The 25,280-nt window shown below is 42.2% G+C and overlaps 1 protein-coding gene across 6 annotated transcripts in view; it reads right to left on the bottom strand.

Moving 5' to 3' along the window:
- The window catches only part of Lin9 (lin-9 DREAM MuvB core complex component), a 45,052-nt gene extending 23,054 nt beyond the window's left edge, over positions 1–21,998 (bottom strand). For 2 of the 6 annotated variants that reach the window (XM_087581685.1, XM_087581687.1), the window contains exons 1-7: positions 21,633–21,688; positions 21,041–21,116; positions 14,445–14,477; positions 11,943–12,037; positions 10,968–11,072; positions 5,511–5,644; positions 3,058–3,183 (exon numbers count right to left, since the gene is read on the bottom strand). In XM_087581685.1, the coding sequence (XP_087437811.1) occupies positions 3,058–3,183; positions 5,511–5,644; positions 10,968–11,072; positions 11,943–11,945 (368 nt within the window). In that variant the 5' untranslated portion in view covers positions 11,946–12,037; positions 14,445–14,477; positions 21,041–21,116; positions 21,633–21,688. Of the gene's footprint in view, positions 1–3,057; positions 3,184–5,510; positions 5,645–10,967; positions 11,073–11,942; positions 12,038–14,444; positions 14,478–21,040; positions 21,117–21,632; positions 21,774–21,820 lie in introns of those variants that run through there. The other 4 variants (XR_015635407.1, XM_087581686.1, XM_087581684.1 and 1 more) reach the window with 3 other exon arrangements.
- Between the last annotated feature and the right edge of the window lie 3,282 nt (positions 21,999–25,280).

Genomic DNA, 25,280 nt, shown 5'->3' with positions numbered 1-25,280 from the left:
AGTCAGTATAATATATTAGAGACCACCAAAAACTGTATCTTACATGGCATCTAAAAATGATCTTCACTAGTAGTTTCACTGCTTCATTTCTTAAAATGTAACATGCACGAGTGTTTTGTCTACATGCATGCCAAATGCCTATGGTAGGCAGAAGAGGGCATTGATTCTCCTGACCCTGGAGTTACAGATGGTTGTGAGCACAATGTAGGTGCTAGGAATCGAACTTGGATCCCCTGTGAAAGCAGCGAGTACTCTTAATACCTGAGTCACCTCTCCAGCCCTACTGTTTAATTCTTTTTTTTTTTCTTTTTTTTTTTTTTTTTTCTGGAGCTGGGGACCGAACCCCTGAGCTAAATCCCCAACCCCTACTGTTTCATTCATAAAAAAAATTAAAAACCTTCCTTTTTCAATTTTCCTCTAGATTGTTGTTGGCAGTGCAAATCTCCATAATAAAATCAATTCTCTCTGTCCTCCATGTAATTGAGAAGCATCTGCTAAATTCCTGGATAAATGTGACAGTACTGACTTTTTCTCCTTCATTTATCTTTCCAGCTATACACTGTTACCACACCATTTTAATTGTGGTTACCTAATCTGTGTTCCTGTTCTTATACTGTCACTTTTTATATATACATGTACCACATGTGTGCCTAGTCCTTGAGAGGGCAGAGGGGACACTGAGTCCCTGGAAATGGAATTACAGATGACTGTGAGCCACCACGTGGGCAATCGAACTCAGGTCCTCTGGAAGAGGAGCTGGTGCTCTTGACTGCTGAGTCCCCTCCAGCCCGTGTGCTGCCAATCTTATCGACTATTTTAATACAGTAGCTGATACCTGATAAATGCTGTTCTTCATTTGTTTTGTCAGACTCTTTCTACCTGGTTTCTCCCCTAGCAAATAAAAACTTGAGGGGAGGGGGAGGGGGACAGGAGGGTGAGCAGGTTCTCACTATGTCATCCTTGACGGCCTGGAACTCACTGTGTAACTCATGCTAGCCTTGAACACAGAGATCTGCTACCACACCTTTTATGGGAATACAGAACTTAGCATTAACTCATTATTTAAGATACCGAATCTTCCTTTTCGAGATCATGTGCTCTGCATAGTTGTTCCATAGATATCATATGTTTACTATTAAGTTCCTACCTGATAGCTTTACTTTTCCCCCTTCCTTTTTCTATTGTAACTAAATAAACTTCACCACTGACTCTTAAAAAATTTTTTTTTAAAGATTTATTTATTTATTATATATAAGTACACTGCAGCTGTTTTCAGACACACCAAAAGAGGGCACCAGATCTCATTACAGATGGCTGTGAGCCACCATGTGGTTGCTGGGATTTGAACTCAGGACCTCTGGAATAGCAGTCAGAGATCTTAACCACTGAGCCATCTCCAGCCCTTAAAAAATGTTCTACATTTATTTGAACGTGTGTGCACATACAGATGCAGCATTTTTACAGGTGTGCAAGTGAAAATCAGAGCACAGTTTGTGGCAGTTTCTTCACTCTTTACACCATCTGGGTCCCTGGGACAGAAGTCAACATTGGCAGCCAGGCCCTCACCTGCTGAGCCATCTCCTAGGCCTGCATCAATTGAGTTTGTTAAGTGTGTGTGTGTGTGTGTGTGTGTGTGTGTGTGTGTGTGTGTGTGTATGTATACCACATATGTGTAGTGTCCAAGGAGTCCAGAAGAGGAGGCATCACATCCTCTGGAACTGGAGTTATAGACTGTTGTACGCTGCCATGTATATCCTGGGAACAAAACCTGGGTCTTCTGTAAGTGTTCCTCGCCACTGAACCATCTCTCCAGCCCTCAACTCACTTCTGAAATTAGGTTATTTCTGAAAAGTTTACTGTACTAATAATCTGCATTATAACTTGACTTCCTTAAGGAAAAAACATTTTTTTTTTTTTTTGTAAAAGACTTCGAGCTACTGTCTATATCTATGAACTTCTCAAGAACTCTATAAAACATATTAAATGGGTGTGAGGAGAAGTCAGCAAGTAAAGCAGCACCAGGCCTGGGCGCTTGAGCTGGAGCCCCAGGCTCTACACAGTGGAGGGAGAGAACTGAAGGCAGCTCCCACACGCTCTCCTGACACACACAAAGTAAATAATGTGAAAAATATACATAAGACTTTAGAGCAATTTTAAATATTTTCCAGGACAATTAAAATATTTTAGGGGGTTGACTAGGGAGGATAGCCCAGATAGTAGAATTCCTGACCAGTATGCACAGATTCCTGAATTTTATTTGCATCACTACATTAATAAAACTGGGCACAGCATCTCATACCTGCAATCCCTACACCTAGAAGGCAGAAGCAGGATAGTAAGAAGTTCAAGATTAACTTTTTGTTATACATAGCAGTTTGAGTCTGAGGCCAGCCTGAGATATCTGAAACTGTGCCAGATAGATAGGTAGGTAGGTAGACAGTCAGACGGAATAAATTAGTTGGGAAGGGGATGGACACAAAAGACATAAGTAATTAAAAACAGTAGCACTGGGGCTAGAAAAATAAAATTAAAATAATTAAAATAATAAATCCTTAAAACATGTTAAAATGTCAGAAATCTATAATCTGAAAAAAAATGTGTATTTTATTCTAAGAACACAAAGCACCTACGTTACCGTTCACTAAAATGATAAATTTAACATATAATTCATTATTCTGAAGTTATACTTTGGCACTAATCTTTCAAAGATTTAAAAAGTCAAGGTAAGGGGTTGGGGATTTAGCTCAGTGGTAGAGTGCTTGCCTAGGAAGCACAAGGCCCTGGGTTCGGTCCCCAGCTCCGAAAAAAAGAACCAAAAAAAAAAAAAAAAAAAAAGAAGTCAAGGTAAAGGGCATACAGTAGAGTATATATTCAATCCCAGCACTTGGGAGGCAGAGGCTGGTGGACCTCTGTATGTTCAAGGTCAGCCTAGTCTGTATAGCGAGTTCCAGGCAAGCCAGGGATATACAGTGAAAATAGTTTTTAAAAACAACAACAACACTAGGCAAGGTAATAATGAAACCATTAACTACTTATTAACTTGAAAAAATTTTTTACCTCCGAGGTTTTCCCATCAATCTCCTGATTTTTCCCCATTCTACTCTTGTTAATTTTCTTGTTTTTAAATTAGGAAAGGATTCCTTTAGACATACACAGAAGTCATTATCTCCTTCAAAAAGTGGCCTGTAAAACAAAATGGTTTTATGATTTTATTAATACTTAATGTGTTACTTTCCTAAATAAAGTCAAAATACACCTTCCAAAGCTGTGCTTGCCTTAAACTCAGTTCCAACCTTTGGGAAGAAGCAGGAAAGTTAAATGCCCAAGGCCAGCCTTGGCTATATCACTATTTGTAGCCACACAGTAACAAAGCAGTTTAGAGATCAACCTGGATTACAAGAAACACTGTCTCAAAAAAAACAAAAACAAAATACACATTCTGATTTTTCACATCCTACTAATAACAATGTGTAAGTCAAACTTTCCTTTTTAAATCATAATCATACATAGGTGAATTCTAAGGGCTGAAAAAAGATATTTGGTATATGAAATACTTAAAATGTTAAGTTACTCTGGAAACCATTCTAGACTGGAGGTTCCAGGAGACTGGAATTTGCTCAAACTCCACCTGGGACTACCCTCTGGCTGGGCATTACATCTGACAAACAATATTAGCTACAAAGTATCTTTGCCCCAAAGGAAAAGCCATCACCAAGGAGTCCTCTCCCCTTTGGAATTAACCAAGTTTTAGAACACTGGAGAACTCTGGAGGGTTGGTGACTCCCAAAATAATTGAATCACACTAAGTCACCGTGAAAATTCTCTTAAGACCATTAAAACTTTTACTCCTGAGTTTGAGGAATGAAACGTCCAGTTTTGACAATGATACCTAATGTGACTGTCCATGAACTTCACAAGCTTCTGAGCAAGCAACTGTTTATGGAGGACAGAAGAGAAGTTCAGAAAAATAAACAACTAAGCAGCCACCAATAACTGGCACAGGAGATAGGCTGGAATCAGCCATGCTCTTCAGCCAGTCTCTATGGGCTATTCAAAATTCCTGGAGAGATGAGTGTCTAAACACGAGCTGTAGATGAAAAGATGACTCTCCTAAGAATGACTTCTCTATTTCTCTATATTCATAACAAATCTTATTTGCGGAGAATAACTGTGCATCGGTTTAGGGTTTCCTCATTCTACAGTAGTTGCTAGTTATAAGTCAGAAATTATGCTTTCATTTAAAACTTTTCAAAATATCTTTTCAAGTTCTTACAGGGGCAGGAAAAGGGGAGAGACACCTATAACGGAAATAGAAATTAATTAAACTGGAATAAGAAATAGAAAAATAAACTTTTCATTCGGTATGGTGGCATATACCTGTGCAGTCAGCTACTTGGGAGACTAGGCAAGAGATCAGTTGACGCCATGATGGGAGGCAGAGGCAGGTGGATCTCCAGCGTGGTCTACAGAGCTAGTTTCTGGCTAGCCAGAGCTAATAAACAGTAAAAATACATACATACATACATACATACATACATACATACATACATACATACATACATAATCTGTACTGCTCTTGCACAGGGCCTGGGTTCAGCTCCTAGTCATGTGGCAGCTCACGACTGCCTATTATTCCAGTTCCAGGGGATCCTACATCCTAACTTTTGTGGGCACCTACACGCATGTGGCATAAAGTCATGTAGACAAGCATACATACATGTAATAAATAAAAATAAATCTCTTTAAAAAAAAAAAAGCCAGGAGACCTAGGGTAGGACAAAAGCCAATGAGCTGACTCCTGACGGTACACTGCTATATTCATACACTGGTGCCTAGCCCAGCCGTCATCAGAGAGACTTGCTCCAGTAGCTGAAGGAGTAGATATGGAGACCCACAGCTAAAAACTAGGTGGATAGACAGCCCAAATTGGAGCTCTCCATCAGGTCCCTCCCTTCCGAGCTTGGAGAACCCCGTGGAAGAGAGGGAGGAAGAACTGTAGGAGCCAGCGGGGTGGAGAACACTGCCCACAGAATCAAGTAAGCCAGGCTCAGAGGGACTTAGGGAAACTGAATGGACAATCATGGAGACTGCACGGGTCTGCGCTAGGTTGTCTGCATTTGTCAGAGTTATTAGCTTACGAATTTTGCTGGACTCCTAATTGTGAGAGTGGGGCTGTCTCTGACTCTTTTGCCTGCTCTTGGGACCCTTTTCTTCCTACTGGGGTTGCCTTGACCAGCCTTGATATGGGGGTTTGTGCCTAGTTTTATTGCAACTTGTTACGCTGTGTTTGGCTGATATTGCTGGGAGGCCTGCTCTTTTCTGAAGGGAAATAGAGAAAGGGTGGGACTGGGAGGAGAGGAAGGAGGGGAAACTGTGATCAGAATGTATTATATGGGAGAAGAAGAAAAATTTAAAAAGTAAAGAGATTTACAGAAGAGGTGACAGCTTATAACGCTGAAAGGTTAACTGTCGGTTCGAGCAATACTGATGATGCGTGCAATGATACCTACTTGTCTATGTTTGAGTAGAACCACTCATAGATGCACCATTTATGTGCTTTGGGAAGCTTGAGTAGGTTCCGCAATCGAAAACCAATCTTCTGTGATGCTTTCTTATCTGGTGTTGACATCGTTGCTGTAAATTTCTATATTAAAAAAATTGAATTATAGCATTAGATAAAAATGAACAGTTACAATACTGAACACATTTATAAAAAGATAGGGAATGTTTCAGTACTCAAAAGGATTCGATGTATTCCGCACGGAATCTGTTACTAAACAGACCTCCCGATTAACAAAGGTAAAACCCAAGTCTGGCAATGTGGCTCAACGATGACGTAGTTCATTGGTCATCACATGGTGGAAAGAGAGGTGACTCTCACAAGTTGTACACACACACACACACACACACACACACACACACACACACACACTAATACAACACATTAAATTTATTATTTTTTTAAAAAAGCTAAAGCCTCAAGTTTTATCTTTAAATGGGAAGGGAATACTTGCCTCCATTCTGTCTGAACTATAAAGTGATTTTAGTTTAGATATACAGGAAAAACAACAGACCCAAGAAACTTCTAGACTTCAGGGTCAGAAAAACCAGTAAGAACTTTAGGTGTTTGGGGTACAGCTCAGTGTTGGAGTGCTTGTCTGGGTTTTATCCTACCAACAAACAACAACATAAACCATCAAAACACTATAGACAAGATCTGAGAACATACATGTACATGCAGGCACACAGTAGATCCACAGTCACTATAGAATAACAAGGTTTTCGAAGTCTAAACAGAGAATACTTTGTTATACAGCACTATTAGACGTTGTAGTGTGTGCCTGCAACTCCAGCCCCTAGGCAGAGACAGGAGAACTGCTAAGTTCAATGCCATCATGGGCTACACGGCCAGTAGAGGGGCGTGGGGAGAAGAAAAAGAGCTCAAGCACTGAAAGAACAGTTTTTTAAAAATCCAATACAACACAGTAGAGTTCACGGTAGGAATGCCAGAATGACTCAATGGGGAAGCTCTTGATGTCATTCATGATTATTAATAAAGCAAAGCAAGACAGTCATATGATTACTTCCACCGAGGATAAAGATATTGAACAATAATCATTCCCAGGGTGCATGAGTCAAGGTCAGACCGCACGACATAGTGAGAGTATTGCAGTGATAGCGTCTACCAGAAGAACAAAAACAAAACTCCACAACTCTTAACAGAATAGAAAGATGACAAATAAAATGACTCGCGGGGAAACCAGCAAGACCTAAACAGCAGAGCTAACACAGCACTTAGGATAACTTCAAAGGCTTTGCCTAGCTACTGAAAACCCGTGCTCTTCCTCTACTGCTCTGCACTTTTAGAGGCAGGGTCTCAGGGTGGGTCTGGGTCTGTGTCTGTCTGTGTCTGTCTGTCTCTGTCTCTCTCTCTCTCTCTGAACACAGAACCCAGACTGGCTGACTGGATGCTCAGGCACACATTGCCGTGACCAGGCCTTCATGTGAGTGCTGGGGCTATCTGACCTGGGGCTCTCATGCTGTACGAGCACTGCACTGAGCTGTTTCCTCACCGCTGCACCCCACCTCCAATTTGAATCTTCAATTTTGTCTAACTGTTATTAGAAAAGGGCCAGCAAGATGGCTTCTAGTGACAATTTTGGAATTTTTGTTTCTTTAAAATAAACAGGCTTATTTATTATATGTTTTCATTTTAATCCCAGGCTCGGGATATGGGGCTACTTCAGATTGTCCATGGCAGCTGACTATAATTTGCCTCGTGCTCTGGTGGGGACATGATTTTGCCAGCTGCAGATAGTTTCTGCAACTGTGTGACATTTGGGGACTTTCAGAGGGTATATAAATGCTAGGGCCCCGAGAGGCAGAGTGGATTGTCAGTGGGTTGTTGATTGTTGTTGAAGGGTGGAAAAAGAACCTATAAAGAAACCAGTGTCAGCTACAGTGGCTCACTGAGTAAAGGAACCTGTTGCCAAGCCTCACGACCTGAGTTCAATCCCTAGGACTCACATGATGGAAGAAAAGAACTCATTCATTCATTCATTCATTCATTCATTCATTCATTCATTCATTCATTCCTTCAAGCTGCTCTCTGGTTACCACGCAAATAGTATGGCAGGTACGCACACACACCTATGCATGCATGCATGCATGCACATGCACATGCACACACACACACACACACACACACACACACACACACACACACCCTGGATAGATGGATGGATGGCAATAGATAGATAGATAGATAGATAGACAGACAGACAGACAGACAGACAGACAGATAACCCTGGCTATCCTGGTATTCACTCTGTAGGCCAGGCGAGCCTCCAACTCCAGAGGTCTGCCTACCTCTGCCTCCCAAGTCCTGGAATTAAAGGCAAGGCAATTTTTTTTTCCATAAAAATACCACAAACAAACTGACAAAAAGGAGAAGAAAATCACAATAATTATCTATTTCTATAAACACATAGCTAAAATTCTGTTTTGGACTATTTCTGAGACAGGGTCTTGTTATGTGGTCCTGGGTGACCTAGAACTTATGTATAGATCAGGCTGGCCTTGATCTCATTGCAATCCATTTGCCTAGATCGTCCCAGGTCATTGGGCAGCAGGCTTGCAATGTATAAATGTATTAATTTTCTTAACTTTTTTTTTTTTTTTGGTTCTTTTTTTCGGAGCTGGGGACCGAACCCAGGGCCTTGCGCTTCCTAGGCAATCGCTCTACCACTGAGCTAAATCCCCAACCCCAATTTTCTTAACTTTTAAGGCTAATTTATTTGCTTGTCATGTGTGGGAAGGGCAATGTATAGAGCTCAGAAGTCAACTTAAGGGATTTGGTTCACCACGTCAGTCCTAAGGATTGAACTCCGTGAGTCAGGCTTGGCAGCAGGTGCCTTACCTGCTCAGCCATCTCATTGGCTCCAACAGGTAAAGTTTGAAAAGTGTATTTAAAAGGATAATCAAACTAATCACAATGTCTCCCTAACCGAGTGAGAAAAAAAGAAGAGTGAATTAAGGTCAAAGTAGATTTTTCATCTTTTTTTTTCATTATAAACTCTGTGTGTGTGTGTGTGTGTGTGTGTGTGAGAGAGAGAGAGAGAGAGAGAGAGAGCGTGTGCGAGTGCAGGGGCGGGGGGGGGGGGAGAAGGAGAGGGAGAGAAAGAGGGAGACAGGGTTTCAATATTTAACTATGGCTAACCAAACTGCTAAACAGATGAGGCTGGTCTTGAACCCACAGAGATCTACTTGCCTTTCTTACCAAGTGCTGAAATGAAACACATGTGCCACCTTACTACTCTAACTCTTTACTTTAGAAAACATGTGTATCTACAGACTGGCTACAAAGACACTCCTCCAAAAGCTCCTCATCCAGCTTCCCCAGGAGCTCATGCTGGGTACCCAGGATGCATTGGTCAGAATCACTACAATGACAGCGCTTGGTCTGGATTTCACTTTTTTTCATTCATGTCTTTTTCTGTTCTAGAATTTAAGATAAAAGACTGTATTTAGAAAATTAACTTTTTTGTCTTTTAAAGAGGGAGAAAATAATCTCTATAGCCCTGGGTAGCTTTGAACCTGTGGTAATCTTCCTACTTCAGCCTCCCTCCCAAGTGTTAGGATCACAGGTATATAGCACCATGCTAACCTTAGAAAATTAATTTTTTTTAATGTAAAACTAAAAATATTTTAAAGGCTATTTATTTGTACTGTGCACATGTGTATGATGTGTATGTCAGTGTGGGCATGTGTGCTACAACAAGTTTTGGAGGTCAGAGGACAGTTTCCACTGTGAGAACCAGTGGTGAGAATTCAGAGGAAGCTGAGCTCAGGTCACCAGGCTGGTGTGGCAAACACATTTATCTGCTCAGCCACCTCATTGGCCTAAAAATATTCTAATCATAAAAACTGCTGTTTCTTTCTGTTTTGTTTTTTCAGACTTTCCAGACAGGGTGTCTGTGTTCCCATGGCTTCCTGGAACTTGTGCTATACATCAGGGTGGCCTCAGAGCTCTGACTACCTCTGCCTCCTGAGTGCTGGGATTAAAAGTGTGAGCCACCATGCCCAGCTAGTGCTGTCACTTTCTATATAGTTACAGATATTTTTAAATAGACTAACAGTTCTTCTGTATATGTATCTATAGTATAATCTGATAATATACAGGACATCTGCATTTCACTTTCAGTGAAATCACCTTTACTGTGCTTCTCAGGTACTTGCGTACATTTGTCCTTGATACTTTAAAAGTTCAAGATGCACTCTGTTCGTTCTATGGAACGTGATATTTTATCATTAACATAAAGAAGTTGGTCATGGTGGTGCACACCTGTAATCCTATGACTTGGGAATCTGAAGCAAGGAAGACTGATTCCGAGGCCAGCCTAGACCAAGTGCTAAGTTTTGGGCCAACCAAACTCCAGAGAGATCTCTGGTCTCAATACTAAGAGATTTTTGATAGGGTGTACTTCAGATCATGCCTTTGCTTGATAAATAAATTACCTCAACTTTAATTTACTGTATTGATAAGTTGTATATAATGCTTTAGGGCAATAACAAAAGTATAATAAAAAGTTATATCAGAAGTTATAAAGTTAGTCTGAAAAAACTACATAATTGATAAAGGTCACATTTTCTTAGTTAAGTTTCATTCCTTTATTACACGCTCACTGTGACTTTAAATTTTTAAATTACATTTGTTTACTTTCTCTGTGTGTGTGTATGTAACAGCATGTGTACACGTGTGTAGTGGCTAGAGGACAACCTGCAGGTGTCAGTTCTCTTCTATCATTCAAGTTCCATGTACAGACCTCAGATTGTCTAGATAAGCCGGGCTGTGGTGGGGCAAGCCTTTTATCCCAGAGCTTGGAGGCAGGGGCATGTGAGTTCAAGGTCAGCCTGGTCTACACAGCTAGTTCCATGGTAGCCAGGGATACACAAAGAAACCTTGTCTCTAAAAATAAATAAATAAATAAATAAGGATAAATTTGACGAAAATAAAACAACTCAACAGTAGAGTGCTTGCCAGCATATGTGACACCACAGGCTTGAGCCACAGCACCTCTTTGCAAAAACCAATGAATAAAAAAACAAGAAAGGAAATCCTATTTCATCCTGCACTATTTCCTCCTCTGGATAGTGTTCATTATACTTTATTTGATAAAGTCAAACATTTTCCCTCACTTATCTCCACACAAAGTTCAAAACTGAATAACATAACCAAGTCTATTTTATTTAATGTATTTAATTAAATACAGAATCATGACTGGCTTCCTACCTAGTTTAATGTCAACCAACAAAACACTGAATTTTCTAAGTTAGTAAAAATAATTGCTGAGCAGCAAAACTTTCTTAAAAGAATGCTGTTCAAAATGTAAGAGAACAAATACCAACCTCAGCACACTGCACAATCATTCATATCCTTCACATGAAATAAACTTTAACACACACACCTGAGGGATCATTGCGACTCTCTGGTTTCTTTTAGGTGACTTTGTATTTATTTGTCTGTCATCTTCATCAGAAAAGAGTCGACTTCTTTTTGAATTTCTGAAAGGCTATGAAAAAATTTTTTTGTTTAATGAATGTTTCTCATTTTTGTTCCAAAAATGCAAATTAGATCTGGAAAACACAGCTAGATTATCAGCAGTATAGAATACAAATGAGTAACAAAAGCACACAAAGCCAAATGGAAACATCCTGAGATTAGCAAAGTGTTTAAATAGATATTTCTGCAATGATAACCAACAGAAACTAGAACCACGTCTCTGTGGCACACTGCAGCCTTGCACGGTGAGGATAGGAAAATATGTTCCGGAAATTCCAGTTTAAATTATGTTGGTTAATACTAAGTGGCTATTACATGATGTCTGCATCAGAGGGTTGGGCTAGACAAGAACATTAAATCATTTGAGAAAAGTATGCATAAATGACTTTAGTTTTATACTAGATTTGATGTCAAGAGCTTACTAAATTTGTAACTGTAAAAAAAAAAAATATCCATGCTGTATTTGAGGTCATTGATAACTATCTTTAGAACTAAAAACCTGTAAATATCAAAAGTATATAATACTATCCCAAGCACTCAGGAGCCAGTGGTAGACGTAGCATATTTCTGTGAGTTAGAGGCAATCTGGTTTACACAGTGAGTTCCAGGCCTGTCAGGTCTACACAGTGAGACTGTCTGTTAAAAGTAATAATGATAAAATGTATGCATGTGTGGGTGTGTATTACAAATGCTTAATGGTGACCAGATAATCTTGCTACAAATAGTTTACCTAAATAAGATCAAATACTGCTCAATGGCACGTTAACATGAAAACACCTACAGCTGGTATTTTTTTTTTTTTTTTTTGGTATGTGAACTTATCCAGCACAGCCACACAATTCAGGGAGGATTCTCTAGCACACAGGAGAGCTCTCCTTACCATTTCTACAGCAGGGCCCGCATTCCTGCCTTTCCAAACAGGAGTTTTCTGTAAAGAACTGTACTTTTCATTCCATGTGTTAGATAAACTTCCCTCTGTAATGAATAATTAATACTGATAAAATTTAGTATTGGCTCACAAATTTTACATCATGAACACCAACCCTTTAGTAGTAGTAGTAGTAAGCATATGAAATATATATTAATGTGAAAAGGTTACAAAGTGACTGTAATGATTTCAGTTTACTAGAAACAACAAACAACATCTCAGGCCAGAGAGACGGCTTAGGGGAAAAGCACTTGCAGAGAAACTCTGATGAGCTGAGTCTGAGTTCAATCCCTAGTAGCAGCAGTAGGAGACAAGTGGCTCCTAAAAGCTGTCCCGACCCCCATTAAGCACTCCAGAGCCCACATCCGCACTCACACAATACATTTCTGTCTACTCATTCATTCATTTGACATACATGGCTGTTTTGCTGTGTATCCAGCACCACATGAATGTCCTGCCCCTGCAGAGGCCAGAAAAGGCGGTCAGATCCTTTGCCAGCAGGAGTTACAGACGGCTGCTGAGTCGTCACTGGGTACTGGGAACTGAACGAGGGTCCTCTGGAACAGCACCCAGAGTGCTCTTGACCACTGAGCCATCTCTCCAACCCCACACAATTACACTTTTAAAACATTAAAACAAAATACAAAAAACTTCACCTATTCTTTTAATAAAATGATAAAGCAATGTATCTTAAAATAGTTCATTTCTATACAAAACATACAGGTTTTTGTTTTGGATGTAGGTTTCTAATAATTCTTCAATTCTCTTAAGAGTGATTTCATTTTTTAAAAATTCTAACTAAAAGTAAGACGATGAAAAATAAAAAATAAAAGCCTCTAATTCTGAATTTAGAGGACATTTCTTCTGTTTTTGCTTTCTGAGGCATGATCTCACTGTGATTCCCTGGGTGGCCTGGGAGTCACTGTGGCACTGGGCTGTCCTTGAGCCTGGAGCAATCCTTTGACATTTGTGCTTCCCAAGAGATGGCCTGCAGCATGTGCTACACACATCGCTAACTAAAGGATGTTTCTAGATGATTTTTGCTTCAGTATGTGAAACACAACACAGGAAAATTAATATAGTATGGGATGGTGTTGTCAAATATTCTATAGCCCAGACTGACCTCAAATTCACAGCAATCCTCCTGCCTTAGCCTCCAAAACAGCTGGGATTACAGGCATGGGTCACTATGCTTAGCTATCTTTTTTTTTTTTTCCCCCGGAGCTGGGGACCGAACCCAGGGCCTTGTGCTCGCTAGACAAGCGCTCTACCGCTGAGCTAAATCCCAAACCCCTTAGCTATCTTTCTTATTTCAGAGAAATGTCTTTGGAGTTTTTTGAAAACCAAAAAAAGTCCTATCAATTAAATGATTAGACATACAAAATAAAGAATACGTTTAATTTTTGTAAATAATCATATTTAAATACAGACATATGTTTAAATATAGATACATTAAAACTGAAGATATGCGACTGAGATGGTTTTTATTTTTTTATAATTGCTTACCAGCATTCTCTAATTTTTTTTCCCTAAGGAATGTTCATTGGAGCAGGTGTGGTGGTTCTGTAATCCTAACACTAGAGAGCCTGGGACAGGAGGATTAGCAGTCCAAGCCAGACCTTGGCTACAAACTTGAGGCCAATCTAGGCTACATGAGATCCTTCTCAAAAGCCAAAATAATTAAGAAGCCCAACACTGTGGTGCATTCTTGTCATCTTCGTACTTGGGAGGCAAAGGCAAGAGGATTCCCGAAGTTTGAGGCCAGTCTGGTCTATATACTGAGCTTCAGGCCAGCCAGCACTACAGAGTGAGACCCTGTCTCAAAATCCAAACCAACAGACACAAAAACCAAACCACAAAAATCTTATTCTTAAGAGTTCAGAGAACATTCAATATTTTTTTAAATTACTTTTATTTTTTTACAGTCTAGTCGTTACCTCCACTCCCGGTCTGCCATCCCACCATGCAATATTCTTAAAAGATAATTCTTTTAAAAAAAATCAACACTGATGTAAGCTCAGCACAGGTGTCTTGACTGTTCAGAGTGTATTTACAGCAACGACACTGAGCCGAGAGCTTAAGCCAGCACCCTACAGCTCCGCTCCACCCCAGTTCTGCTTGAGGCAGTCTTTAAATGAGGCTGTGACTCTAAACAGGAGGCAAAGGCAGGTGGATCTCTGAGTTCTAGGCCAGCCTGGTCTACACAGTGAGTTGTAAGCCATCTCAAAAAAACAAAAACAAAGGAAGATATTCTTTCATTAATAATTTTAGGAAATTAAAGTTTTAAAAATTTTCTTAATCACTGGCAAATAAAGATGCATTTTCCTGTAAAAGCATATGCATTTAAAATTATCAGTGAAAGTAAATACAAGATACAATGAGTAATGAGTAACAGAAGGAAAAGAAAAAATATATTCAAATTGTGATCCATATCCAGAAAGGCATAATTCTTACCTTTTAAACTGACAAGGGCTTTCGCTGAAGAGCCTGAAAGTAAAAATAACACAAGTCAGCCAGGCAGGGGGATGCAGGCCTTTAAAGGCGGTTTCTGTGAGTTCCAGGCTACCCTGGTCTACAGTCTACATAGTAAGTTCCAGGCCAACAATGCTATTACATAGCAAGGCCTTGTCTCAAAAAACAAAACAAAACAAAACAACAAGAACAACAACAAAAACCACACACACACACAACAAGAAAACTAATCCAAATTAATAAATATTTCATAATCAAGCTTGGAGAAAAAGAACTTGGCATTCCATTTAGTCTGAGCTGCATTTGGTCTGACATGACGGTTGGTCAGATATGCAAAGGAAGCGTCAGCAGTGGCACTGGTCTCTAGTGCAGCATGAGAGGCAGGGGACTGCCATGGGTTCAAGGCAAGCCTGAGCTCCAGGCTGAGTCTCACTATGGCCTGGCCCTGTCTGGGAAAGGAAAGGAATAAGCAGGCTGTGTTCAAGGAAGGGCTGCAGAGGCTCCACAGGCCTGTGGAAGTTGTATCAGTGGTTAGAAATTATCCTAAGAGAGAAAAATGTAGAAAAAGAAAAATGAGCACAGACAGAAGTCACTGTGCATCCTCATTCAAAAGTACTCTAGCACTGAGGGAAAAAAAGAAAGAAAACTCATGTTACTGGAACAAAAGTCAGAAGAAGTAACAGAATAAACAGAAAATAAACATGATTCAGAGACTGTCAGAGCCGAAAAGTCCTTTGAAAGTCCCAAATGCAGGTATGTTTAGTGCTCAAGGTTCTATTCAGGAAGCCCGGCAGTGGTGTTGCACACCTTTAATGCCAGCACTCAAGAGGCAGAGGCAGGTGGATCTCTGATTTTGAGGCTAGTGTGTTCTACAGAGTAAGTTCCAGGACAACCAGGACTACACAGAGAAACTTTGTCTCTAAAACAAAAACAAAAACCATACAGAAAAACAGATTCCTAAACACCCAAGGAGGGCTAGCATAAATGTAGAGGGAGTCACTAGATAAAGCTTTCAGGGGACCCATGGCAGGTGACCTACAGATACACAGAGCTACAGGGTCGGCTGACAACGAAAGTAGGATCAGTGAGTGGTGCAAGTAGGAGATTCAACAGGGAAAAAAAGCTTGGAGTTTAATGTTCAAAGACCATAAAATCATGGGTAAGAGAATAGAATAGGGGAGAAAGCCTTAAGGGCTAGGGCGTACTTGCCTACTATGTTCAACCACTAGTAACACAAAATGAACAAATAAAAATTCTACTAGAAAGTTTAAAAAAAAATATAACCAAGAAACAGTAAGGTAGACAGAAAACATAGCCAAGATACCAAAGAAAACACAGTTCATCCCAGGAAAACGTGGGTATACGCTAAGTGCTGTCTGCATGGTAGTTCTTGCTCAAGCAACAGAGCCCACAGCAATGCGCCAGAGTCCATGTTCTCCTGGAGCTTCTGTTCTAGTTAGGAGGGCAAAGAAACAAGTACAAGCCAGTGTGGATGAGCTATGGAAAAAGTGAACAGGAAGACAGAGTGATGTGGGCAAGGAAAGATTATTTTTATATAAGGCACTCATGAATTAGCTTCTCTGAACCGGTCATTTGAACAGGGTTCTGAGAATGAGATGTAAGTTACAAGGGCACCCATCTAGTCCACAAAGGTGGGGCTTACACCTTGAGGATTCTGATTTACTACCTTTAACTCCTTTTTCTTTTCTTTTTTTTTTTTTTTTGATTCTTTTTTTCAGAGCTGGGGACTGAACCCAGGGCCTTGCGCTTCCTAGGTAAGCGCTCTACCACTGAGCTAAATCCCCAGCCCCTAAACTCCTTTTTCTTTTTGAGGCAATACAGTAATAACAGGAGGGATGACTCTGCAGCTAAAAATGTGCACTGCTCCTGCAGAGGAACCACATTCAATGCCCTCACCTGTGTGTTGGGCAGCTCAGAACCATCTGTGACTCCAGCTCCAGGGGCATTTGAAGCCTCTGGTCTCTTCGAGCATCTACATTCACATATACATACCATACATATAATTAAAATAATTCTTTTAGAAAGAGAGCATAGGTTCTAGAACATTGAGCTGGCTACTGTTTAGATCTTGGCTCTGCTACTTCCTTGCTATGTTATTTCCCACAAAGCACCTCACTCCCTGTGCTGCTGCTGCTGCTGCTTTGTGTGTAAAAGGAGAGTAAACAGATATAAGCACAAATGCTTAGAGCAGTGTATACAACACATGGCTCATTTTCAGATGGGCGCACATTACATTAACTGACCAAATTACCCATCTGTTTAAACAAATGAATTTACAGGCAGGTGAACATGGTTAAGTTAGAATCTTGCTCTAACCAGTTCCACTTATTCAACATTCAACCAGTATTTACTGACTGCTTTCCATAAGCAGTGTTAGAGTTGAGGTCACCACCAAAAGCCTCCATCTCAGAGAGTTTGTATCCTAGCGGGAAGAGACATACAACAAATAACCACACAAGACAGTAATCATACCTCATGACAGTTACTACAAAGAACATAAACAGCAGTCAGGGAAGTTTCCAAGGAAACAACATCTGAAAAAACTAGCCATAAAACCAGCCAAAAAAAGAAACCCCAAGAAATTAGTTCAAATTGAATTCTAACAGGGGAAACGGCCACTGAACTTGGTGGGAAGAGGGGTGTAGTGAGATGAAAGCAGGGTTGTGCTTAGAGGTGGGAACGCACTCGTGTTCCTAGTTCTTCTGAATTACTGTGACAGGACTGACTGACTAAACAACTTCTCATTCAGATTTATTTTGCTCAACGTTTTAGAGGATTCGTTCACTTCATCATGGTGTGGAGGGTATGGAAAATCAGAGAACTGACGAGGTGGCCAGGAGGAAGAGAAAAGGGAATACAGAAGATACTAGGGAACAACAAAACTCCCAAGGGCCGACCCCACTGACCTACTTTCTCCAACAAGGCCCCACCTCCTACCTTTCACTACATCCAATAAAGCTATCACATGACTCCACAAGGGATGAATCCATTTATTAGGTCAGAACCTCATGATCTAAATGTTTTTGAAGGTATGCTCAAGGATACACAAGGTGTGCTTTACTGATCGCCTAGGTGTTTCTCAATGCAATCGAGCTATCAACATTAACCATCACCACAGGCATGAGGTAAAAACATAAGTGGCTCAGCTCTGGGGGCTGCTGACCAACAACACTGTAACTGCAGGGGAGACAGCCCTGAGAAGTCACATGATGCTATGGAATACTTCAAGAAGACATACTTCTCAAAGGACAAAAAATAACCACAAAGTCTTAAACTGGGGGCTCAGCAGTTAAAAGCACACCTTTTGCTCATCCAGAAGACTGGAGTTTAGTTCCTAGCACCCATGTTGGGTGGTCTGCAAACCTGTAAATCCACCTCTAGACACATTCGATGTCTCTGGCCTCTATATGTACCCTACATACATGCACAGACCCACATGAAGACAGACATATACACATAATAAAAAAATAACAGAAATGCTTTTTAAAAAAAATCTCAACATGATATTCTAAAGAATAAGGAGAAGTTAACTGGGGGTTGGGGATTTAGCTCAGTGGTAGAGCGCTTGCCTAGGAAGCGCAAGGCCCTGGGTTCGGTCCCCAGCTCCGGAAAAAAAAAAAGAACCAAAAAAAAAAAAAAAAAAAAAAAAAGAAGTTAACTGGAAGTGAGAGAGGGGAGAGCAGCCTAGAGAACAGCATATGCCTTAGCACAGGGAATGAAAACAGTCCAATTAACTCAAGAGAGAATGAGCAGAGTGGTACAAAATAAACGGGGAAGTGGGAGCAGCCAGGAAACATGGGTCTTAGAGGTAGCTACTAAAAGGTTTAAAACAGGAGGATGACTGGGAATGATGGCACACACCTATAATCCTAGCAATCAAGAAGGAGAGGCAGGAGAATTGCTACAAGTTCAAAATCAGCATGGTCTACAGACTGAGAGTCCAGCTAGCCACATAGAGAGCCTGCCTCAAGGATTACAATGCAACATAACAGGAGGAAGGTGTTTCTGCTCTGAAGGACCCCTCTAGACCCCTCTTGGAGGCAGTGAGTTATTGAAAGGTGACAACCTGGGCTGGGTGATTATAAAAAGTAAGAATTGAGACACATCAGAAAGTAAGCTCTAGGACTCAGTAAATGCTTAAATATGGGAAGTGGGAGGAAAGTAAAGATAACTAGGTTTCTGCTCTGTCACAGGGAAACACAATGTAACCACAGGGGCTCCTGGAAGCACCTAAGTGCTAGGGTGGACTTCTGAGATAAATTCTGAAATCTCTTAAGTTTGATGATCCTTCTGCAACATCTAGAGATGAAATAGCAAGGGTTCAAGCACAAGAGCTTAGAGCAAAGGTTGTGCTCACACGTAAAAATCACGTACTTACATCAACTGAAATAAAGATCAAATGAACAGAAAGCAAATGGGACTGTGTGTGTGTGTGTGTGTGTGTGTGTGTGTGTGTGTGTGTTTCTTTCTTCTAACACCTACTCACAATAAGTATGAAGGAAATGATAGCTTTTATAACTGACGTTACAGGAGCTATTAGCTAATATACTACATAGTTCCCTTAATTAAACTGAGGGAAAATACAAAAAACTTAGTGTTTAAAAAAAAAACCAACAAAACTTAGTGTTTCTTCATATCAAACTGAAATTGCTTTCTCTTTCCAAAATCATCCTCTATTTTAATTAATATTATTCCAAATTCAGATCCATTTTTGTGAAGTCTTTAAGTTTATTTGTGTCATTGCTGACAAATCAAATATGCAACTCCGGCTTTTGACAAAGGTGTAGTTTAGCAGTTTAGCTTAAAAAAAAGGATACACACAGAGAGACACACCCCTCCCCAACCAAAGTACCAGAGACATTGCACCATAATTTACACAATTAGGTTATACATAGTTTAACAGTGTAGCTGATATCTGAACCTCAATGTAAACTCCAAGAACAACAGTAAGAACATCTTTTTCCCAAAGGTATGCTCACAGACACACCTAGAGGTATGCTTTACTGATCTCCTAGGCATTTCTCAATGCAATCAAGCTATCAAAATTAACCATCACCAGGCTGGAGAGATGGCTCAGCGGTTAAGAGGACTGACTGCTCTTCCAGAGGTCCTGAGTTCAATTCTCAGCAACCACATGGTGGCTCACAACCATCTGTAGTGAGACCCGATGCCATCCTCTGGTGTGTCTGAAGACAGTGACAGTGTACTCATATACAAAATATAAATTTTCAAAAAAAAATTAACCATCACCACAGGCATGAAGAAAAAACATAGGTGGCTCAGCTCTGGGTGGCTGCTGACCAACAACACTGTAACTGCAGGGGAAACAGCCCTGAGAAGTCACACAGCATACTCATCACAAAGGATGAAAAATCTTACAGTACAGCCCAGGCTGGCCTCAAACTTTAGAGTTATCCTTTTGTCTCAGCACACATGTGTGAGGTTAACACACATGTCACTGTGTCCAGCTTAGAAAAAAACTCTTCAGATGGCAGGTAACATTCTGCTTATTAGAATTACCTTTATTTGCAAGCATCCTAAATAACAATCAACCATATTCTCCAAACCAGAACAATAAACTCGGGGATAGTCTATAGATAATGCCCTATCAATACGTCATGATTAGCTATTTAAATATAAGTCAATATTAAACAAAAATAAAAAACCGGCACCTGAGCCAATCTAGTCACAGGTGACTCACTACACACTAGAAAAGTGAACATCTCCATCCACCATCAAGAAAGTTCTTAAGTTTGAGACTTAGCACTGGTCTAAACCAAAATTAAAAACAAACACTTTGAATACATGCCTTCATCAGCATGGCAACCTGAACTTTTGACTTGACAGTATATTATGGAATACATGTTCTCAAAGAAAACAGAATTAGGAGTATCTCTCTTTTAAAGGAATGTTTGCATTGACCACAGATGCATCTCACAGAGTGTGGGCGTTTCCTTTGCTTTTTGAACTGGGTTTCTCTGTCTTGACTTCCTGTTGGGGCACCCCCAAATGGTTAAAAAACAAAGCACTTCTATGCTATAAAAATGATACAGTCGTTCTAAATATAGATTGCTCAGATTTGGGGGTTTGTTTTCCAAGACAGGATTTCTCTGTGTAGTCTTGGCTGTCCTGGAGCTTGTGGTATGTAGACTCAGCTGGTCTCGAACTCAAGAGATCCACCAGCCTCTTCCTACCGAGTGCTGAGATTAAAGATGTGCACCACCACACCTGCGTGCTTTTTGTTGACCACGGGCTACAAACACATACTACAGAGTACGTGTTGATTCAAGACCGTTTTGCAATTAAAAAATGTGCAATATGAAAATTACAAAAATTGTCCCCCTGTCCTTAGGTTGCAGCATAGGTGTTTTTACTGTCTGCGGACAGGTGAACATCTGTCTTAGAGTTTGAGTAAAGGCTAAGTGAGGCAACGCACAGGAGTGGGTGTCAGGTAGAATAACATTCATATAGGCTACGGTGCTCACATCCATGTGTAAAGCCCACCCCCACATTCTTAAGACACATCCACTCAAGAGGAAGTCTGGGGATGGGGCTACCTCAGCACTGTATCCCGGCTGGATCATCTCCGGAAAGGTCCAGGGCCACCTGTAGTCCCAGGGGAAGGGGCCAAGCCTGTGTGACACGGAAGAAAACACTTCCAGGATGGACGCGAGGGATCAGGGGAGCAATCATAAGTGCCTGCAGAAGCAGGAGCTGTCATAGGATCAGATCAGAGGCCCCGGGCATGAAGAGGGGTTGTGTCCCAGGTGCCCAGCCCGCGCCCTCCCGGCCCCCGACCGGCGAGTTACATAACCGGGCGGGCGATGAGGACGGCGCCCGCAACTGGGGGCCGCTCTTCGCCCACCTCAGCCGGCGACAGCAGTCGCTCCGGGAGAGCAGCCGCCGACTCCGTCAGGACAGGCTGGACTCCCGGGCTTTCGGTTTCCGGCGCTGGCGCTCGCACAACCCCAGAAACAGACACACAGACACCATAACAAAGGCGGCGACGCGGCGGCAGCGCCTGAGTAGAAAGACCGGGGACCGCGGTGGGCTGGCAGCCATCCCATCTGCCCCGCAATCGGACTCGGCCGGTGCGACCTCCGGACAAGCAACCGGCGGGAAGGAGGACTGCTCTGAGACGCTACTTACTCTCGTCAGGCAACTGGTCGAGCTCCGCCATCTTGAACGAGCCGCGCCGCTTTTTCAAAGGCTGCCCGCCCCGGTGCATTGTGGGGCGGAGACTGTCTGCGAGGGAGGTTCGAATGAGGAGCTCGCGGCCCGCGGCGCCTGCTCCCGCCAGGCCGTCCGGCTCTGCCTGAACCTGGCGGGAGGGGGACTCCCGGGCCTCGCCTGCACCCCGGGCCGGGCCTGAAGAAGGACGGGGGACGCCTCGCCGAGAGGCCCGGTAGGGCCGAGCGCGGGGGGCGCGGCGCCAGCCCCGATGCACCCGCCCGCGCCGCCCCCCTCGCCTGCGCTCGCTCCCGGCGCGCGGCCCGCGCTGCGGCTGCGGGAACTGCAGGCTGTTTCCTGAGGGGAGCGGGAGGGAGGCCCGGGCGGGTGGCGCGGCGGACGAGACCTGGGTTCCTGGTCGCTTTGCACGGAGGGAGCTCTGCACGAAGTAACGTGTACTCGGCTCCCCAAACCGTGTTTCTCGGCGCCTGGGTCCCTGCCCTTTCCCCGAGTGCCCAGGCCGCGGCGTCCGCTTCGCCTGCAGGTCACAGACCCGGGGTCTGGGCGGCCCGTGCCGGAACCTGAGCTGCGAGCGGCCGGGACGAGACCTTGAGAGGTCACCAAGTTGGTGTAGGCCGAGGGCTAGTGAACTGTCCTGCTTTCTTTCTCTTCTGCGCTCCACCCGAGACCGGTAGTGAGCTGGGAGGCTGACAGTGACTAAGGATGCTTGGGGAAGATACAAGTGACACTAGCCAAATGTAATGAGACTGGATGAGAATTCCTCCCATGCTGAAAGAAGCCCGGGGAAACATTTCACAGTTCCCATCTGTAACACTTTCTAGTATTTAAACCACGGTTGCATTTCAACAATTATTTTAATAAACGTGGTTGATCTCCAGGGTCTATTCTCCAAGAATGTATGAGGAGGGAGTAATCAGAGAATAAGAGAGAGAGAGAGAGAACCGGGTGGATGGGTGACTTCCACGAAGTAAAAAGTGAAAAGATGGTACACTAAGCAAGGTCTAGAACAAAAATGTGAGGCGTTGATTGGAGAAAGACCAGAATCTTGGAGAAGCAATAGAGAAGAAGACTTCAGGGTCAGGAAAAGGGCGGCAGGCGTGAAAGTTGAGGGTGCTACTTGTAATCAGTCCCAGGCAAGCTTAATTCTTGTGCTTCAATTTCTCAGCAGTAAAATGCAGGCAAAAAACAATTGTCTTCCTTAAAGAGTGGAGAGACCCTATAATGGTTCCTTGCACTCAGCTGTTTACTTCTACAGCCTCCAGTTTAGAGAATGGGGAGCACCGCTGACTCTGGTGTGGCGGGAGGGGCAGAATGAAATCCACCTTTCAAGGGCTGAGGAAAAAGACTAGGGAGAGGAAGAGAAGCATGTTGGTGCTGGCAGCTCTGGGCCCAGGGTAAATGGATGATGAGTTGTTTGGAAAGTAAAAAGTTACAAAAAAAATAACTTTGCCTTCTGAGTGAATCTAATCCCTCTGGAACCTTCTGCACACATTCTGCCTCTTAACAGGTGGAATAAACTAGTCTTTCTTGGGGCTTGGATGTCTTCATCAATTTGAAAATGAGATCAGGAATAATTTAACCCTCTTGAAGAGAAAAGAGCAGAAATCAACATGGAGGATTCTGGGGGGTGGGGAGCAAGAAGTGTGAAAGGTGGTAGACAGGTGTTGTCACATCAAAGCAAGTCAGATTTTACTCTGAGGCAGTTTTCATACACTTTTCAGTACCTTGGTTTGTCTCTAACATCCATTTATGCTGCTATGACAAGGTACCTTGTGACTTGCTTGGTAATTACTAAACAACAGAAATTCATTTCTCATGGCTCTGGATTCTGGAAATTTCAGGGTGGTTGTAAGGGCTGCTCTCTCCTTCCATGATGGCTGGCCATCATGCTGCTACATCTCCAGGGGTGAAGGATGTGCTGTCTTCCTGAAATGGAAGAGCATGAGTACCCTTCATACTGAGACCTGCTGAACTGTGTCGAAGAGACAAAGACAGCTGAGCTGCCTGGAGCGTGCTAACCCCATTTTTTGGGTTAGAGCTTCTTAATACTATTGCATGGCAGATTAAATTTCAGTATGAGTTTTGAAGGAGACACCACGAGTGTACCCATAGCAGCATGAACCATAGGATAAGTTTCCTTCAATTGTATATTCCAATTCAGGATGACATGATTTTGTAAGTTATCTTGTTTGCTTTAAAATATACGTTTGGCTTGGTGGTATACTCCTTCCAGCACCCCATGTTGTGTAGCAGTTTCCTAAAGTAAAACCTTCCATTTTGGAGGAAAATTTCTTAAGTTGTCTTCAGAGAGGTGAAACAAGCTATTCTATGGGAAGAAGAAATACTGCAGGAAAGTTCTGTAAGGAAACTAACAACTCAAAGTAGTTTCAGGAAGTCCCTGAAACAGACTAGATTCATTAGATCCCTCTCTCTCCCAAGAGTATGTAAAGTGTAAAGATTTCTGAGAGTCACTTTCAACTAAGCCCAGGTGCCTGAAAGAAGCAGGGGTAAGTCCAGCAGAAGCAGGCCAGCCAAAGCAGTATGGAAGCAGAGACCCGCTGAGCTGTGTAGAAGAGACGGCTGAGCCTTCAGGAAAAAGCTCAGAGCAACTTAACCACTGGGAAAGGAGTCTGCAACCTGTTGGGTTGGCTACAGACTGCAGTGTGCTCTAGTTTCCAGCTTTCACAAGTTGTCACCTATGTGGGGGTCACCTCTAGTGATGTAGCTTGTTTTGAGTCAGTGCCCATAAATAACCCAGTGAAACTTTCTGGTTCACAAGGCTGGACTTTGGTGGTCATCATGCCTTGGTCTGTGGTTGATTCCCTATTTAGGGTGAAAAGATGTTTGTTCACCCCTCCCCCAGGAAAGTCTGCCACACAATACTAGGGAGGCAAAGGCTGGCAGATCTTTGTCAGTTTAAGCTGAGGTGGGACATACATAGTGCTAGGCCAGCCATGGCCACACAATGATACCCTGTAAGAACACTAAGTCATTAAAAAACAAAAACACCTAGATAAAAGCTGGGGTATTGTGAGTCCCTGGCTTCTATTCCTAGAATCACAAAAACAAACATGAAAACACACACACACACACACACACACACACACACACACACACACACATGAATTTATCATAGAACTGACAATGTCTCTCTAGATGCCAAACCTAATGACTTTAGTCTGATCCTTGGAACCCACATAGTCGAAAAGAGAAGTAACCCCAACAAGTTGTCCTTTGACTGGCACAAAGTAAAATTCCATTTATCAAGTATATATGCATAGTTTAACCAAGAACAAAAGGTACACATGTTAATGGTGACTACGTCTAGATAGTAGAATAGTGAATGATTTTCCTTTATATCTGTATATGTAGCTTTTTTTTTTTTTTTTAAGATTTATCCATTTATTATATATAAGTACACTGTAGCTGTCTTCAGATACACCAGAAGAGGGCATCAGATCTCTTTACAGATGGTTGTGAGCCCCCATGTGGTTGCTGGGAATTGAACTCAGGACCTCTGGAAGAGTAGTTGGGTGCTCTTAACCGCTGAGCCATCTCTCCAGCCCAGCTTTTCTTTTTTTTTTTTTTTTTGGTTCTTATTTGTTC

The sequence above is a fragment of the Rattus norvegicus genome, chromosome 13 (assembly GCF_021556685.1).
Source record: "Rattus norvegicus strain SHRSP/BbbUtx chromosome 13, alternate assembly SHRSP_T2T, whole genome shotgun sequence".
NCBI classification, from domain to species: domain Eukaryota; kingdom Metazoa; phylum Chordata; class Mammalia; order Rodentia; family Muridae; genus Rattus; species Rattus norvegicus.
The sequence above is the reverse complement of the archived record's forward strand: the minus strand, read 5'-3'. Positions and strand labels throughout refer to the sequence as shown.